The sequence below is a fragment of the Saccoglossus kowalevskii genome, chromosome 14, assembly GCF_978046115.1.
Source record: "Saccoglossus kowalevskii chromosome 14, keSacKowa6.1, whole genome shotgun sequence".
Classification (NCBI taxonomy): domain Eukaryota; kingdom Metazoa; phylum Hemichordata; class Enteropneusta; family Harrimaniidae; genus Saccoglossus; species Saccoglossus kowalevskii.
In genome coordinates this window covers 14092996-14111923 of record NC_140654.1, presented here as the reverse complement: position 1 = coordinate 14111923, position 18928 = coordinate 14092996, and the positions used below count along the sequence as shown (strand labels likewise).

Below are 18928 nucleotides of genomic sequence, written 5' to 3'. Positions count from 1 at the left end.
GTGCATCTGTAAATGTCTCTTTACTTTATTTGTAGTGAAAAAAGCTTTACCACAAACAGGACAATGATGATTTCGCTCCTGTTGATGAACGATTCTAACATGCACCCCCATAGCTGCACGAGTTTTAAAAGTCTTATCACAGATTTGGCAACTGTATGGCCTTGCATCCGGTTCAGTGTGCATAGTTCGCATGTGTGTTTGTACCATCTGTTTTGATGTATAAGCTTTCCCACAAATATGACACAAATGCTTTATTTTCTCATGCACGGATCTTTGATGTTTCTTCAGGTTACCAACAGTTGTGAGCAATTTACCGCAATCAGAGCATTGGTGCTTGCTAACCTTAGTTGGATCACGATGTTGTCGTTGGTGCAATTTCAATGTTTTCTCACTTTTGAAGAAACCGCCACACACGTGACACAGAACAGGTTTTCTTTTCGTGTGTATCAAACAATGCTCTTGGAAAGTATCTTTGCGTAAAAACACTTTGTTACAAACGGGGCATGTGTAAGCTTTTTGGTACTTGTGTTTTTTGACATGGGCGATATGACAGGTTCTTCTGCTGAATTCTTTCCCACACAATTCGCATCTATATTTTGTAGTTTTATGGTCATTGATGTGATGTTCATTTCGCAGAATTCGTGTTGCAAATATTTCTCCGCACTCCTCACATTTGACACTGCCAGGTTGAGGTTCCAAACCTGTGTGAGTGTTCTCGTGCAGTCTGAGATCATAGCTATGTCCAAGTGATTTCCAACAGAATTTGCAATTGAATGGTGATGTCTCTTGAGATTCAAAATACCCATTGCATCCATCACATTGATACTGTAGTTTCCCCATTGCATCTGTATGTGTTGATAGTGTTTTAAGACTGTCAAATTTTTTGTCGCAATGGATGCAGCTTTGTTTGCAGTGTTGTCTGTATTTATGTTGCTGTAGCTTTATTTTGCCAGGATATCTTTTATCACAAATGCTGCATTTCCAAGTCAGATCGCTATGGCAATTATATATATGGCCATTTAATGCATATGTATTTTGGAAGCCTTTGTCACAGGTGATGCATTTGTATTGGTTTGCCTGTGCTTCACTATTTCTAGATTCATAATTGACATGAGATTCATTTTCAATACCTGCAGACTTGTGCATATTTATGTGTATTTTGAGTTCGGTCTTGCATGTAAATGACTTCCAGCAAATTTGACAATTGAATGGTGAGGTTTCTTGGGGTTCAAAATACTCATTACATCCATCACATTGATACTGTAGTTTTCCTGTTCCATCGTCCTGTGTTGTCAAGCGCTTGAGACAATCAAACTGCTTGTCACAGTGCTGACATTTCTGCTTGCAGTGATGTCTATAATTGTGTTGTTGAAGTTTTGCTTTTCGTGGATAACTCGTATCACAAATATTGCATTTCCAAGTTTGGTTGCTATGACAATTTCGTACATGGCCATTTAATGTCTTTGCATTTTTAAAAACTATATCACATTGCTGGCATTGGTATGATTTTAATTCCCTCTCACCTTCAGAATGATCAATATCAAGCTCTTGTCGTCGTTTACTGTGTGTGATTTGGTGCAATTTGAGTTCTGCCATATATCCAAATGATTTCCAACACATTTTACAATTGAATGGTGATGTTACTTGTGGTTCAAAATATCCATTGCATCCATCACATTCATACAGTAATATTCCTTTTGCGTCTTTATTTGTTGATAGATGTTTTAGACTGTCAAACTCCTTGTCACAATGCTGACATTTTTGCTTGCAGTGAAGCCTGTATTTGTGGTGTTGAAGTTTTGCTTTCCGTGGAAAACTCGTATCACAAACATTGCATTTCCAAGATTGGTCATTATGGCAATTTTTAACATGTACATTTAATGTGCTTAATGCATTAAAAAACTTGAAGCAAATACTACATCTGTGTTTCCGTCTACGTGCTGCTTTTAAACCAATGGATTTTATTGTTTTCTGAGTTTCATCCTTTTGACTTGTGTCTATCAAAGTGATATTACTCTCACAATATTCACCGCTACTGGCAGTCCCATCAGCTACCTCACCATCTTCATCTGAACTCTCGCCATTTGCATGTGGATTGTATGTATTCATAAAGACATTCCCCTCTGTTTCGGAGTTTACCAGTCCTTCATTATTACTTCTTACATCAACACCTTCAAAGCTGAGAGTTGATTCACCAGTGTTTTGGCTGCTGGTTCTTTCACAAACCATGTTCATATCTTCTTTGCTATCAGTGATCATTTGCTTGCAATTCTGATCTTCATGATCATAATCATTTTGATCACTCACATTTACTTGGTTGTTCCATGTCAATTCCTCGGGCCCATGCACAGATGTTTGTAAATCTTGTTTCTCTTGCATTTCGTTGATTATTTTTTCACAACTTTTACCCAAGGAAACCACTTCAAAGTGATCTGCAACATTTTTGAGCTTTTTAACATCCTTGATAGGCATTCTCAATTCACCGCAGTAAGTAAAATCAATGAACAGCTTGAGCATATCGGCATCAACATCATGAATCTCTAGTGAGATTATATTGGGTTGACTTTTGAATGTCTCTGCACAAACTGGACTACAGCTTGCCAAGACAGCTTGGTGACATGGATATTGCTCACTGCCAGCACACAGTGTGATATCAGTAAACACATTCTCTTTTCTCTGTTCATTCAGTCTTTGCAGGAAGTGTTTTGCATAATCTGGTTCTGATAATAACACTGCCACATCAGACATCAAATTGCATTCCATTTTGTACTACAGATACATCCGTCTAAAAGAAAGATTAAACATCATGTCACACTAAATATAGTTTTACACTTCTGGTAAGGCAATTTGACAACATTAAATAAGGGTTCATAAATTTGATCTTGCACTGAAATATAATTAGAGGTTCTTGACACTAAAAATTATCTAATAATTGGGTAATTAATATGCAATGATGCAACCATAGTGATATGTAAGTATTATAACTCCCAAACCACTGTGGTAAAAGGTTTTATAAGTTATGGGATGTCAGAAAGTTGTCTAATTTATGCAAATTAGGTGAACAATATGCATGGGCTTCATCTCTAAAATAAACAGGTCAGTGGGTTACTTTATATCATCTACATGTATACCTAAAGTTTTATTAAAATCTGATGAATGGTACTTGATTCACATAATTTATGTAAATTTCGTACTTAATATGCATGGTTTCAGCATGAAAGGTTTGTGAATTACCCGAGGGCGTCTACAAGTTTAATTGAAATCTGATGAGTGGGACAATCATGATAACTGCAAAGAGTACCAATTGCATGCCTCCCACATGGGAGTCATAAACACGCAGAGAATCGTTACATACAATGTTTCAGCATGCACTCCACATCCACTCCTTATTATACTGCCATGTCCATGGACAAATAAACAGGCCCCAATGGTTACATAGATTCTACGTCATTTAAACAATATGTACATTTAGTTTGTTGGCAGAAGGCCGTCAAAATTATCACCTTGCCAACATTCACTCTTACTTATTGAATAACATTTCCCATGATTCTTTGGTGCAATCCTGGTGTTTGCAGAACCTCAGTTTAATAACATGTGAACTATAACTATATCTCTGAATACAAAAAAAAAGAGAAAAACAATTCTGCGTCTGCAACTCAAAATCTATTATCATCAGCCCAAAATAATTAATAAATTAAAAACTTAAATAAAGATAATAAATTAAAAAAGAATTAAATAAATGACTAAAAAAATACATTTCAAGATCTTTTTAAAGAGATTGTTTAAATATCACCTATGGGAATTCTAAAGGAACTTTTTCACTCACATCACCACGATGACTATCACAAAGTGGTTTGTAAGATTATAAGAAATGAATTACTGTCTGTCATACACAAAATATTTAACTATATTATCTATTATACTGACTTTGCGACATTTGGTCTCAGGAGTGAGGTTGACCATTAAATAATTACATAAATAAACATCTCAGGTATGATGAATAATTTATTCCTTACAAATACAATCCAAACACTTTGTGACAATAACAACATAATACAATCTGTGAAAGATTAGATAAAAAGCCTCATCTATTTTCGTCAAGAAAAAGAAAATTATAAAGCCCAAACTAGAATCTTATTTTTAATCTAAATGTCCTTTACATACATGTTTGAAGCAATTTGTGCTATATCCATGTACTAAGTTATGATATTTGCAAGATTCATAAGAAGTTCAAATTACCAAAAACATCTGTAGAATCATTTGTTATTCACAGAACATGTGCATTTTTGTGTAACTAAATGTTACTACACATAGTGTGAGAACCATATCTCATGCAATGACAATGAGCACGTCATTTCAAGTAACCAGGGTATTAGGCAAGAATTTGAAAGTGCCTGTGAAATATATCACAAATTTCTGTTATTTGGCTATTTTGATCTAAAAAAAAAATCTTATTATGGGCCCATTATGTTCAATGTATTCAAGAGTATCCGGCAAAAATGTATATGCGTTTGTTTGATATGTCTGATGAATGTGTGAAGTTTGAACTTGATTGGTCTCTAAGCATGGTGAATATAAGCATGATAAACTGCATTCTTTGAAACAAAATGCCCACCAAAATTTCGAACCCAATCCAAAAAATAAAATAGAGTGATCAAGCTCCCATAAGGTTCAACGTATGTACCAAGTTTGAACTCATCCATACACAACTGAGATCAAGTTCCAAAATGGTGAAAATGTTTTATCTTAAAATGGTTGCCAATCAGCCATCTTGAATCAGATCACAAAACAAATGCATGTACATATGTCAGATATAATTTATGATGTACGTGTGAAATTCCAACTTGCTTGGCCCAGGCATGTTAGATATATGAATCTGGAACTGCGATCTTTAAAACAAAATGGCCATCAGTCCATTTTGAACCCAATTCGAAATATAAAGTGTCAATCAAGGTCCTATTACGTTCAACATATGTACTAAGGTTGAACAGAATCTGTCAATGCACAAATGTGTGCTTTATAAGGCATTTTTGGCACTAAAATGGCTGCCAATTGGCCATCTTGAATCAGATTGTGGAACAAAAGCATTAAGCATGCGCACATATCCGATATAATTTATGATGTATGTGTTAAGTTTGAACTTGATCGGTCAAGGCATGTCAGATATATGGATCCAGAACTGCATTGTTAAAAACAAAATGGCCACTAGTCAGCCATTTCGAACTTGATCCAAAACGTAAAATGATGTGCATTAAGATCCTATTGTGTTCAATGTATTATGTGCCAAGTTTAAACCAAATCTGTCCACATACATGTACAACTGAGATTTGGTTCAGAATAGTGAAAATGTGTGATTTCGGCATTAAAATGGCTGCCAATAGACCATCTTGAATCGAATCATAAAACAAATGCATGTGCATGTGTTCGATATAATGTCTGGTGTATGTGGAAGATTGAACTTGTTTGGCCCAAGCATGTGAGAGATATGGCTTGACACAGTCGCAAGTAGGATGCACGAACTGAAGTCAATCCATAAGGCTCCATGTCAGACTTCGTCTGAATGCCCACAGGTCAGCCACATTCACTCTGATATGAAAAACAAAAAAACATGCATCAAGGTTAAGTCCAATGCCATTTTTAAACCAGGTCATAAAACAATTATACGTAATATGTATCGAACAATGTATGATGTGTGAAATTTGAATGTGATTGGCACCATCATATCCAAGAAAGGTGAGCACGCAGGCAGACATGCACACAGAACAATCCAATAAGTCAGCATTTCAGCCTGAATTCGAACTAAAACTGACAGATAACTGTCTAAATTTTTTTTTATACACTGCAAGTTACTCACTAACTTTAATATTTTCTGTTTGGAAACTATACAACAAAAGTTATGTTACAGTACTCTATACTTTATTCATAGCATACTGCACTACATATATAGTCAATGCCCCACAAAAATGTTTCCGTATTTTTCCATAATTTCTTTGCTTACATATTAATACGGTAACAGTCACTTTTTAAAAATTTGATAAATGTCTGTTGCGCATTTGCATGCAAACTTGTAAATTCAAAAATACTGTCAGAACCTTGAAAAGCAAATTATTTTTGTGTGTACATTTTTACAGCCTAGATGACCATTTTGAGGTCAGTAGTCAGTAGATTCCTTCCAACTGTGTACCATCTCAACGATGTTTGTTCATTTTAAAACCATAAATTAGAGAAGAACCATACATGTATAGTACAGGTGTAACTCCCAAGCAAGCTATCAGCTAGCTTTGTCATTGTCATCATTAATTACAACTTATATTTTGTAGTTTTTATCTATGTTATTATATAATATTAGGCAGAGTACAAACAAGGTATGTGACAGGTTTGAAAACAGCTTAAAGCTAGCTAGAAATTAGCTTATGCTCAGAACAAACAGTGTAAGTAAGAATTTTAGAAACCAGTAAATTCTCCGAAAACGGTAAGTTTGAGATAGTTGTTGTGACTCCTCTGAACAGTGTAACAAGATTACATCAAAGTTGAGTTTGCGATGTTTTCTCAACTCAAGCTGTTTTTATCAGCTTTTTGATTGGCATTCCACAGCAGCTCGCGCAAAGTGGTGCATTTCTGTGACGTAGCTCCACCCCGAGAAAAGGGAAAATTCTAGTGTTGCAATTAACTGATAATCCCATAACCCCAAAGTGTTGGCTGAACTATTTTAAGCTCATTTATAACTATCTATATTCCCACATATATTAAGCACATTCAAAACATTGAAAAAATGACCTTTAGATAAAATTGTTACGTTAACCTGGTATAAACTTTTGTTTATTTAGCCTGTGGGTTTCAGGTGGTTTTGAGCCATACAGGAAAGAGTTTCATCTTTTGTACACCCTCCCCTTAACTCTAACCAGACCCTTCAGCGCTACCCAATTTAATTATATATGCCCATCCCAGGGGGATATACAATTGAATTGGCCCAGGGGACTGGGATTGATGGTTAAAGTTAGTAGTTATTATTGTTTTTGAAATTAATTTCAATTAAAATATAAAAGTAAAACATCAAGTGAAATCTTATTATGTTTTGACAACCACAGTCGGTCATTTAATTGATGGGAAAACGGCAGGCATGCATCTGGAAACGTTGTGGATGAATTCAGGACACAAACGTCTCAGCGAATCCAATGTTACTAAATAAACGGCAGCTGATGTGCCTACCTTTCATTATAGTGAAATAGGATAGTTCAGATCAACCAACCAACGACGGGAGGCACGCGCGGATTTTAGGGAGCCCCCCCCCCTCCCCTCCAACCCGCAAAAAAAGACAAATCAATTGACAAACCCAGCCGACGTCAATAGGAGCCCCCAACACCCCCTCCCCTACCGAATTTCCTGATCCGCCAACTGACGACGAAAAAGAAATAAAAACGAATGGTCTACAGGACTGGGTGTACTGATTTCACGTACTGAAACAAGGTAAAATCATTATGACAATCACTGACGTCGCATTATTGAGGAAATGTGTGAAAATTAAGCAACCTACCGAGAAATTCAAACTACCAATCTGGTATCTCCGAGATCACAGTAAATGCACTATGTTACCTTTGACCTTAATAGTAACTGCGCCCTCAAGCGTTGCTAAATGAACAAAAACTTGGGCATTCTAGTTTGAAATACAATCATACTAGTAGTGTTCCTTACAGCATTCAGTTTTGCTATATAAATAAATGGATTATAATATATACCACGCTCTGAATAAAATAGTTCCAAAATAACAGTTTTCCTTCAAACTAATATTTTGTACTGGGAAATAAAAGTCTGAAAGTTGAATCCTACTCATAAATGCAAATACCAAGAATTTATATTGACCTAGAAACATTTTTGTGGAAATGATGATTGTATTTTAGTGAATAGTTGCCATTTTGTCAGTATTATAATGGTTTTACCATAGGTTCCAGAAATATTATATCTCAAATTATGTAGTCTGGTGACATAGGCTGTAAAAAAATTATATTGTGACTGATGGGGTATTTTTGTTTTTCCCAATAATTTTAAAAATCTGGGTTTAAAAAAAGTGGCAAAAAATGCAATTTTTCTTTAATATTGGGCTCCATGGAATTGTTCTAAAAATAGTTGTTTTTGATAAAAGAATGTTATTTCATGGTGCCATGAGACAATAGCTCCATGATTTCATACTGACCACATTTGAAAACCATCCGATTCGTACGGTTTTGATTAAGCTGACTATCCAATTCCTGTGAAGGCGACGGCTGAATTAATGAACCTTGGCTGGCAAAGATATTTTTAACTGCATGCACCAGTGTAATTTGCTGTTTTTTAATTTATTTCTTTATTGAAGGTACCGGTACATACTATATACTGCCATTGGAGGTAAAAATTACAAGCAATATAGCAGATCCACAATAGATATATTCCTATAGATTTCAGTCAATTATCAGTGTTCATACACTTTTTATCAGTTTTTTAGGATTACTCTGTTCATTTTCTGGGTTATTACATTAGAACAGTAATGGGTTCTTAAGCGAACGGTCCAAATGATCCATTTCCTTGAATTTCAATGGTGATTACAATTGACCACTTTGCAACAGTGATTGGTTTTAAATTCCATGACTTTCTAATATATATTCCAGAACTTTACAAACCCTGAATTACATAAACACAAAAATACAATACACACAAATAAAATGAATCAATTGCTCATTTAATAACAAATACAGAACATTGAACATAACAAATTCATACAAAAGAATTCTTAATAATATAGATAACAAACAAGTACATTTAAGTGCATGGCTTTTTTCTTTCTGTGTATAATACTGTATAAAACACATTAATTATTCACAGGATTTTAATTTTGTTATTTTCACTGATAAGTAAAATTCCCTGAATTAAATCCATGTGAACATGTAAAGTAACAATAATAGAACTCGTTTTTTTGCAACATCAACATAGTGAAATTAAATGCCAGTGAACATAAATGGTTTTTATCCCTTTCTGTGGAAAGCATATTTAGTCAGCAGTCAAGTATTATAGGAGACATGGTCAGTGCCCCATCATAATATACCACAGATGAACATAGGAGAGCTGAAAGGAAAAATCAAGTCTAACAACATAATACTCCCAGATGAAAGAGCTCGGCAAATGTAAGAACATGCAATTTTAATACATGGAGTCCACCATCTTGATTATCCAGATGGATTGTGGGTAAAGTATGACATCATATCCTCTGTAGTCAGAAATTTAGAAAATGTGGAGGTTATTCTTTAGGGAGCATTATGTAGTTTGTCTTGATTTTCCCTTTAACCGTTTATGTACCAATGTCAACTTATGTCATCATTCAAATATTTTAAACCAATAGAATTTTTTCATAATTTTTCCAAAAAATGTTAACATGACTTGTAGCTAATAGAAAATTATGTCCAAAATTATTAAAATTTGTTTGGATATATACGTAAAAACAGGCAAAATGTTATTTATTACATATTACCAGTACTGCTAGTGATGGATGCATAAATGACAGGTGTATGATTAAAATAGATCATATTTTATTGAGCCAGTAAGAGATAAATGCATTTTTTTATTTAGATGCACTTTTAGTAAACACTGTATAAGTGTTCATTCATTGCCAGACCTAATGGAGTTTGTTTTGACACTATTTCCAAAAGTTGCTGTGACTGCATATTATTTGGTTCGCAACAAAATTTCTCTCTCATGAATTTAAAACATTTTACAGTTAATAAGTTGTTATTTGTCTGTAATCCACACCCGATTATATTCATGTGAATTTTGAATGTTACTTACTTCATAGGTTACTTGTGGTTATAGCATGCACGTGAAACAAAATTTGCAAAAAGTGATAAATGACTGATACAAGATTTCAAGACTGTCCAAACAATAAACAGACTTGGTTACTAAGCAGCAACATTTTATTCAGCTGAAGCTGAACTTTTGAACACATTTGACTATCATTAGTTATTATAATCAAATGTATTAATGTATTCCCATGGATGGTCACCAGTATTCTACAAACAGATTTGCTGCTTTCACTGGCTGTAAATCTAGCGTCAAACAATGTGTTTTAATAGTTACTGTGAAATACTTTATTTTCTCTTGGAGTTAATTTTCGCTGAAGGAATGATTCAGTGAAAATAAAATCCAGCGAAATACCTTTTTTTTCTATATTTTGCATTCAACTCGTCAAAGATCAGTGAAAATAAATTCCATACAAAACACCCAAAATGTCTTTTCAGCGAAAATTAATTCCAGCTAAAATAAAGTATTTTACAGTAATTCATATTTTTTTTGTAATGTATTATTTTCAAGTTCAAGGTTCACATGGATATTTCAACAAATTATACAGGAGACAATGACCCTTTAAAGAGTGATGATCATCAGGTGCAATATGGGTGCCATCATGATGTATACAATGCCGGTGACACAAAATGTTTACGGAAACATCAAACACGCACTGTGTAAAGACCACCACCCTTTAACAAAAAAACTATTGTGAGAACTAAACTAATATTGTACAAATGCTCTGCATTTGATATGAAACTGACAAAGTAAAAAGCCACACACATCGGACTAATAACAAGAGGTACATTATTTTCACAGTTTGGGTGCACTGGATTCTACTTCCCTCCATTCCACCTTAAGGTTCTCAGCTATAAAACCATACACGTCAGAGTATTCTTCAATCTACAATGAATACATAAAACATGAGTTTGGTTTATTTATTTTTTAAATATCAGGTTTTTTTTACCCATGTATGTACAATTTATCTACAGTAGGGTACTTAAAATTCATTTTCCACTAAAGGGAATTAATGTATGAGTGAAAATATGTTTTCTTTTTTAAGTTATTACCAAAAATATTACACATGTCAACTAAAATACAATATCAGGTAAAATAAAGTAATCCATAGTATATGGCAAAAATTTAATGTGTAGAATTACTAAAAAGCACAATAAATTACATGTAGAAACCCATTAACAGCCATATTATCTCAACCCTGCTTTTCTGGTCCAAATATTACCTAAAAAATAAATTCAGTGCTAATTCTGAAACTCTGAAACAATATGACATTAGTTATAGATGAAAGAGATAAACAGATTAAACTTGTTTGGGGAAGAAGAACAGTGAAACTTCCCTGAACTGAATACCAAATGGTCTAGGAAATTTATTACTTTACAGAGGTTTTTGATTTATTTATATGTATTATTTATTAACGCTGTGCATTTCCAGAAATCATTTGAACTGAATTAATTTTTTTGTTCAAGTTAATCATTTATCACATTTAAGAGTCATGTGACCCTAAAACAAACTTGAACAAATTTAGGCCAAATGCTTTCTGAAAATTCAATATATGGGTTCAACATTTTTCTAGCAAGAAGACTATCCTGCTACCTTGAGAAGCATGATGAGCTGCACTTTGTTATTTTTTTCGTATTTGTTTTTCTTTGTAATACTAATCCATATGTTTTGTACTAAATAGGCAAATAAATGGCAATACAAGTGTAAGTCAAATTCCAAATATTTATGTTAATCATATATTATGACTTTTTTTCAACAAAAAATAATTTTTAACTGTCTCAGTAATGTATTATTATGCAAAATTGTATTAATTGTTTGGCTATTAAATATACTCCTTCTTAACTTAATACTTTTTTTTGTTTAATATTGTGAAACTCGCAAGCAGATCTGACCAACTTTCATTGCGAGTCTTGTTCAAATTGCACTATCTTAACTGTCCACTCAGAATGTACGTTTCAAACAGAGTATCATTCTGATACACAATATGATGTTGACAGATTCAGTAAATAAAACTTTCTTTCCCATGAATGAGATCTCACTTATGATTAAGTAAATTCTATAACAAATTTGAATTCAAAATCAGATCGTTAAATTTCGCACAAAATGCGAGATTTCCCAGAGAATGGAAGATCTCTAATTTTGTAAAATTCAGGGGAGTTGACGAGTTGGCTCTATGTGTAAAATAACCCTATTTAATTTTTCAATTGTCGTTTATAATATTTCAATTGTAGTATGCGACCCCTTTTACGTTGTATATATATTGGTACATGTATACATTTCAAACATTGGTGAGATTTTATGAGAAAATTGTACCATATATCAGTACTTACAACTTTAGCTGTGGGTTTACCGGCACCATGACCAGCTTTGGTATCAAGTCGGATCATCAGAGGATTGGTTTGTTTGGATTCTGATCCCATTGTGTGTTGTAGTTCAGCAATATACTTCAATGAATGTAAGGGGACTACTCTGTCATCGTGATCGGCTGTTAGTAGTAGCATGGATGGGTACTGGGTATCACCATCTGGTGATTTGATGTTGTGAAGAGGAGAGTACCTATTACAATTAAAAAAAGTGAACCTCAGATTAAGAAAAGAATGTACTTAGAAGAAAGTACAGAAATTAAAAATTAAAATGTTGTATTATGGTTGAAAACACTGATTAATAACAACATTTGATTTAGTGCATTTTGCCATAGGAAGAATATCAGAGTGTCCTCAAAGTCAATATGATACAGATTAGATAGATAGGATCTTGTCAAAAATTAACTTTCATCTTTGTGAAATAATATAAAAGTGCCTTTGAATAAACTTAGTGATTGTATTCTCAAGTTATAATCATAGATCAACAGAAACAAGTATTTCTGATGTACAAAATGACCGCCAGTTGGCCATTTTTTGAAAAAAAAAAAATCTGAAAAATTTTAGTAGGCTAAAAGGTGTTACCCATATTCTAAGTTTGAACAAAATAGCACACCACAACTTAGAGATAATGACCTACACATATAAAGCTATTATATGGTTGAATATTGTCATTTTGAATCTGAACAAAAAACAAAATCTGATGCAAATAAATTTTGTATTGAGAAGACCATAGCTGAAGAATTTATTACAGTACACATATAACTAGGCATGTCAAAGAATTCAAACTAAATTTTGCAAACAATACAACTATAAAGCACTGGAACTTACTTTATTAAATATTCAAAGTTATCTTTCTTCTCAGAGCAACCAAAGTCAGTGATCCATGCATGACCTATTGTAAACTTATGGAACTTCAGCATGTCCATGACACTGAAATTGACAACAGTATCATGGTAAACAAGTTATGAAATTGACAACAGTAAGGTAAACAAGTCATGGAAATAACAAGTCATTGAAAATGACAGTCCCCATTGGTACTATTTAAAAGGGATCCCTTATGAGCTAAACACCAGGCATCCAAAAGGAAAGTGAATGAAAATGAAACAATTACATGTGATTGCAGATGAAAGCAACAATCTATTTATAAGTTTCAATTGAAGTTAGTGTGGTAAATTTTGTTGATAGCTATGGGAATTTGTTGATACCACAGGCATTGAGCAATGAAACAAAAAACAATATGTCATTATGTCTTGCCTTCGTACCAAATGTGTAAAACACACTTGTATAAAAACAAATTGGCAACTAATCAGCCAATTTGAATCAAATCACAAAACAAAATGGCAAATATTAGCAACCCACCACAAGTCAATATCGAGTTTGAATGACTGATAAATCATTGATGACATGTTCGAAATTTGGATGTATATCATTAAGTCTTGTCTTTGCCCCTACAAAATCAGTCAAGGTACATAAAAAAACGGTAGAAGACAGATGAAAATAACACCAACATGGCCACCAGTCGGCCATATTCATACAAAGTCTGAATAATATCAGCCAAGGCAAGCCTGACATTGATGACAAGTTTGATTTAAGTGGTTTAATTATTTTTTTCACAAAAATGAACACCAGTTGACTGAATGTCAAAGAAATCTAAAAATAACAAAAGACAACTTATTTTTGTATCAAATTTAAACTAAATCTATGAAAGTGTATCTGAGAAACAAAAAAGGATGTCTAAAAAAACAAAATGGCCACCTGTTGGCGAGGGGGGGTCTTGTGGATCGTGACGATGCCCTAGTTTTCAGCATAGAATTCCATTGTACATGTATAACAGCAACACGTACAAGCGACTCTCAATCACCTCACTATTAACAATCACACTAGTGGTAATCATAATATAGAACCTACCCAACTTGGTTGATGATGCAGCCAAATAAATCAGGTCTTTGATTAGCACATGCCGCTACCAGTAAGCCTCCATTGGAGCCTCCATTTAGTGTTATTCTGTGTAAAAGCAAACTCACGTCAAATCAGCTACATGAATAGTGTATACATATCACCCTATAGATCAGTGATGAGTGAAAACTAAAACAACCTGTATGTTATTTCATATGCTGAAGGATTGTGCGTGTTTCAGCCAAGATCCCAGCATATACATGTATGCAGGTTAGCAGGTAATGTCACAAACTCATTTTTTGAAATTTCCTGTCCTTAGTATATATTTCTTTTTGCTACTTATCATTAGTCTTCATATGTCTTCTTATGTCATTGTTATATTTAGATAAAGCAATCAGCCTATCACACAGTTTGTCAATCAAATTTGTTTGTTCACAAATCAGTTACTTTCACGTTGTGCCACCATTGGTACCTCACGGTGACCAAAATAAAAAGAAATTTCATGCTGAATGGTTAACTAATAACTGAGTGATTTATGTTAGTTCAACAAAAGACGTTTCTAAATAGTTTGTGGCTATCGGCCACTACTCGCTATTCCATGTGGTACACTGTAACCTTGTTACAATGAACACCTCTTATAATGAATTTCCTGATATAATGAACAAATTGCATGTCTCCCACTTATAACAAAAACAATGTATTAAGTGCTTCACTATAGTGAACACTTCATTATAACAAACTAATTCCTGAGGCACCCTAGAAAAAGTCAGCGGCATATTTTAAACAGTTTTTTAAAGAAAGTGGAACGAGAGCATCCAGAAGAACTTTTTAAGACAGCTGAGAAACATGGATTTCCAGTTGAAAAAGATGATTTTTCAGAGAAAATGAACTGAAATAGAGATGGTATGTGTGTGTTTCACAGACTAAAATATGACCATGACATGGTTTTTCAACTTCCAAAATACCCGCAAAAAAATATGAAAATATTATGTCATAGCCAAAGATCATTCATTACTCTTGCTCAAGCTGAATAGTGTGCAAATTTGTTGAAAGATGAAGGCAGTTTTATTTCAGGGTAATTTTTACATTGCGAGTTGGAAACATTGATGTTCGATGCACTACGACTCTGTGCGTTTGGAACGTTCAAAATTAGGCAGAGGGTTCTCCGAACCCGCCTATTCACATAGTTCATACCCACCATAGACTCCGGTCAGTCAAAATGACTATTTTGAACTGTAGGCATTAATCAGCGATTCTGCCGGTGACGGAGAGATAGAATCTAGGTCAGGGAAAGCCCCATGACCCCAAGATTCTCTTTCCCTTACGTCACAAACCACGTGACCAAGCCCATATGGCGACGCCATCAGGGCTGGATATCCACTCTGGTTCCTTTCTCTCCGCATCGACGACTTAGACCAACGCTACGGAAAGAGTGGGGTGGTTGGGGGGGACCCGGAGTCTATGGTGTGTATGAACTATGTGAATAGGTGGGTTCAGAGAACCCTCTGCCTAAATTCACTACGTTCAATAACCCACCATAGACTCCGGTCAGTCAAAATGACTATTTTGAACTGTAGGCAGAGTCAGACGCCGATAGGTGGCGGGTTTTCCGAGCAAACAGAAAAATGATAAAAAGACTTTTCCCAGTCCGGGATGAAACACTCTACAATAATCACTCAACACCCAAGTTAAGACCCAAAAAAGGGTGGTGTCTTACCTTGCCTGTGCTGTCCCCGGAGCAAGAAGCCAAAATGCTGCTACGGTGACAGGGTTCGATGTGCCCGAGAAAGCTAGACCCCAACCCAATTCTGGGGGGTAGTAAGCTTTCGAAGTAAAGACCGAAACAGTTCTGCATGAGGGCATAGACCTCAAAGCGGGACCTGGGAGCTTCCAGGGGAGTGCTGACGGTAGACGGTAGAAGGTAGAAATCTGTCCGCATAAAATGCCGAGACTGACTTATTGCCTATGCGCAGGGACCCTTGTGGTCGTTCGGGCAGGGTCAGCAAACCAAGACTGACCCGCTACGACGGGACCCAACCTAAAGAGACCTTCCTCAATGGATTTGGTGTCTGTTAGGTGGTAGTTGATAAAGACGTTCTGCGTTCTCCAGAAGCCTGCCCTCCGTGTATGCTCGAGGGGGGCACCTGACGCTAGAACTAGTGAGTTGGCAATCGCACAGACCTCATGCGCTCGTACTTGGTGTCTCTACAAGCTCTGTGTCGAGGAGGTTAAAGTATTATAGACCTCTAATACAGTCGCAGTAAACCACCTGGTTATGGAAGTTGGGGAGGCCGGCCTATCCTGCCTGCCTGGGCCGAAACACAAAGACATGTGCCTGGCACCCCGTCCTGAATCCTTAGTACGGTTTGGTAGCAACTCTGTGCTCGAACCGGGATGAGAAGCAATTCCTCCTGACCCTCCGGGCAGACAAAAATTTGACAGCCGGGGGATGACGATCGGGTGAGGATTGTGTCCTGGGATTTGGTTCTAGGCGAGAAACCCGATTCGTGTCTTTTGCACAACTTGATTGTCCATAACGGCGGTACATTATCCGAGAAGGACAATGCCCCCAGCTCTGGTCGACGCCTACCTGAGGCGAGGGCCAGTAGGAAGACTATTTTCCACATCAACAAATTTTAGTGGTGCTGATCAGAGAGGCTCAAAGGGCGGTCTGCTTAGAGCGGACAACACAGCCAACAAGTCCGAGTTGGGCGATTCCCTTGTATGGGGTCTTGGCATCTGGAAAGCAGTAAATAGTCTCCTAATAATAGGACAATCGGCTAGTCTTGTTCCCGTACGTTTTCAATGGTGGGGGACAAGGCCGACCTGTAGCCAACGATCGCTGTGTAGGACAAACCCACTTCGTCAAACAGGTGGACGAAGGAGCCTGCTACATGGCCAATAGAGGGATGGTATGGATCAATCTCCCTTCCGCTACACCAATCAGTGTATGCTCGCAGCCTAGAAATGTAGGCTGCATTGGTGGAATCCCTGTTCCCCCTGACCAGGACGTTGGCAGCCCGCTCAGATAAAGCTTTCGTATGTTTGGGTTCAATGAGAGCCTCTATGCGTGTAAGTGATACCCGCTGGGCTCGTTGGTAGTGCGCCATCTGGTTGGGACGGCAGGTCCGGTAAGTCCGGAAGAACTACTGGTGTTTCGACTAGCATTTCCGACAGAAGTGGAAACTAGGCCTTGTTTGGCCAATTGGGTGCGACCAAAAATAATATGCCGGTGTGCACCTGTCGAAGTTTTCTCCGGTGCCCGGTGAACTAGCGGAAAGGGAGGAAAGGCGTACACAACTAAGTGGGTCCACGGGGTTAGCAAAGCGACCCTGGCCCAGGCTCCTGGAGTTGGCAGGAGTGTTACGTACGTTGGGAGCTTGGCGTTCCGGGGTGCGGCAGACCGGTCTAACCTTGGACCGTCCTACAGCCGAAACAGCCTGGAGGCTTGTATCAGCCACCCCGTGTTCAGGAGACGGAGCCGCCCTGAAAGGGCGTCTGCCAGACTATTCCTCACCCCTGGAAGGTGGTGTGCGGTTAGCTCCACATTGTATTCCAGGCACCAAAGGAGGATTTGCTCCGCTAGGACTGACAACGATGAGGAACGCGTCCCCCCCCTCCTTCTTGAAGGAGACCACCGCTGCGTTGCCTTTGCGGAGCAGGACTCAGGGGTCTCGAACTACGGGTAGAAAGCGTGGTAGTGCTAAGTATACTGCTTTCAGTTCGAGCTGGTTGATATGGTAGTCCCGAAACTAATGCGGGGGCTATATCCTTGGACTTGTTCATCCAATAGATGCGCTCCCCAACCTTGGGAGGAGGCATTAGTTACCAGAGTCATACATGCGGCGAGCGGGTCCAAGGGGGTCCCCTGTCCGAGGTTGGCCAGTGACGGCCACCAGGGCAGGGCTTCCTTCACTTGGTCCCAGATCAAAACCCGCCTATCTAGTTCCCATAGGAGAGCTCGGCGTTATAACAAGCGTTATACCGGGCGGCTGCGTAGTGCGGCCTGGGGAACGACCCTTCGAACCGAGGTCATCATTCCGATGATCCGCATTAGTTCTCGGAGGGACACTGATGGAACGCTGACTAGGCATTCGGCTAGGCTGCTTAGCGCTAAGCAACACGCTTGAAATAGCTAAGCCAAGCTTACCTCTGTGTCAAAACTCCATGCCCAGGGACACCAACTGCGCGTTGGGTCGAGGTGGGACTTGTCGATTTACTAACGAGCCCAACTGTCTGGTGAACACATAGGGCGCCTTGCCTAACCCGAAGGGGGGGGGGCACCCGAAATTCGAATACTTGGCCCAGCTGGGCGATTCGAAGGAGATGGCAACTCACTGGGTGCATCGGTATGTGCAGGTAGGCCCCGCTTAAGTCTAGTGGGGCTAGCCAGTCGAAACGGTGGATGGAGAGAAGAACCCTGAATGGTGTCTCCATGTGGAACCGATCGAGGAGCACGTACTGATTCAGTCTGCCTAGGTCCAGAACTGGACGCCCGCCACTTGTAGATTTGGTACTACGAACACATTTGGGTAGAAGCCTGGACTGATGTTCCGGCTGATGTACCCTGTGTATGGCGCCTTTCCCAGCAAACTGCTACTTCCTGTCTGATTGCTTCCGCCTTGCGGGAGTCCCCTGGCAGTGCCCAACAGGGGAGACACTGACGGGGGAAATGGAGATTTCAGCGGTATTCCGTAACAGGATGTCACCACCTGGAAAGGTCCTGGGATCGGTCACCCACTGTCTCCAAACCGGACTACACCGGCGCAATCTGTGTACGACAGGGATATGTGGCCATGTGTTCGGCAGTTGCAAGGGGGGGTGCTCTCTTCTCCCATGAGGTG

At 37.7% G+C, this 18928-nt stretch overlaps 1 protein-coding gene and 1 long non-coding RNA gene across 2 annotated transcripts in view; both read right to left on the bottom strand.

Annotated features, from left to right (window-relative positions):
- Nucleotides 1–2665: 2665 nt before the first annotated feature.
- On the bottom strand, nucleotides 2666–7619 carry LOC144350106 (uncharacterized). Its single transcript, XR_013420160.1, has 2 exons — nucleotides 7535–7619; nucleotides 2666–2785 (listed from the first exon to the last, which is right to left on the bottom strand). It is a non-coding gene; the product is annotated as an uncharacterized LOC144350106 (long non-coding RNA).
- A 1073-nt stretch (nucleotides 7620–8692) lies between these two features.
- LOC100369366 (prolyl endopeptidase-like) overlaps nucleotides 8693–18928 on the bottom strand; it is a 33143-nt gene continuing 22907 nt past the window's right edge. The window contains exons 14-17 of the mRNA XM_002733815.4: nucleotides 14097–14192; nucleotides 13017–13118; nucleotides 12156–12381; nucleotides 8693–10710 (exon numbers count right to left, since the gene is read on the bottom strand). Coding sequence (XP_002733861.1) covers nucleotides 10621–10710; nucleotides 12156–12381; nucleotides 13017–13118; nucleotides 14097–14192 — 514 coding nt within the window. The 3' untranslated portion in view covers nucleotides 8693–10620. The remainder of the gene's footprint in view (nucleotides 10711–12155; nucleotides 12382–13016; nucleotides 13119–14096; nucleotides 14193–18928) is intronic.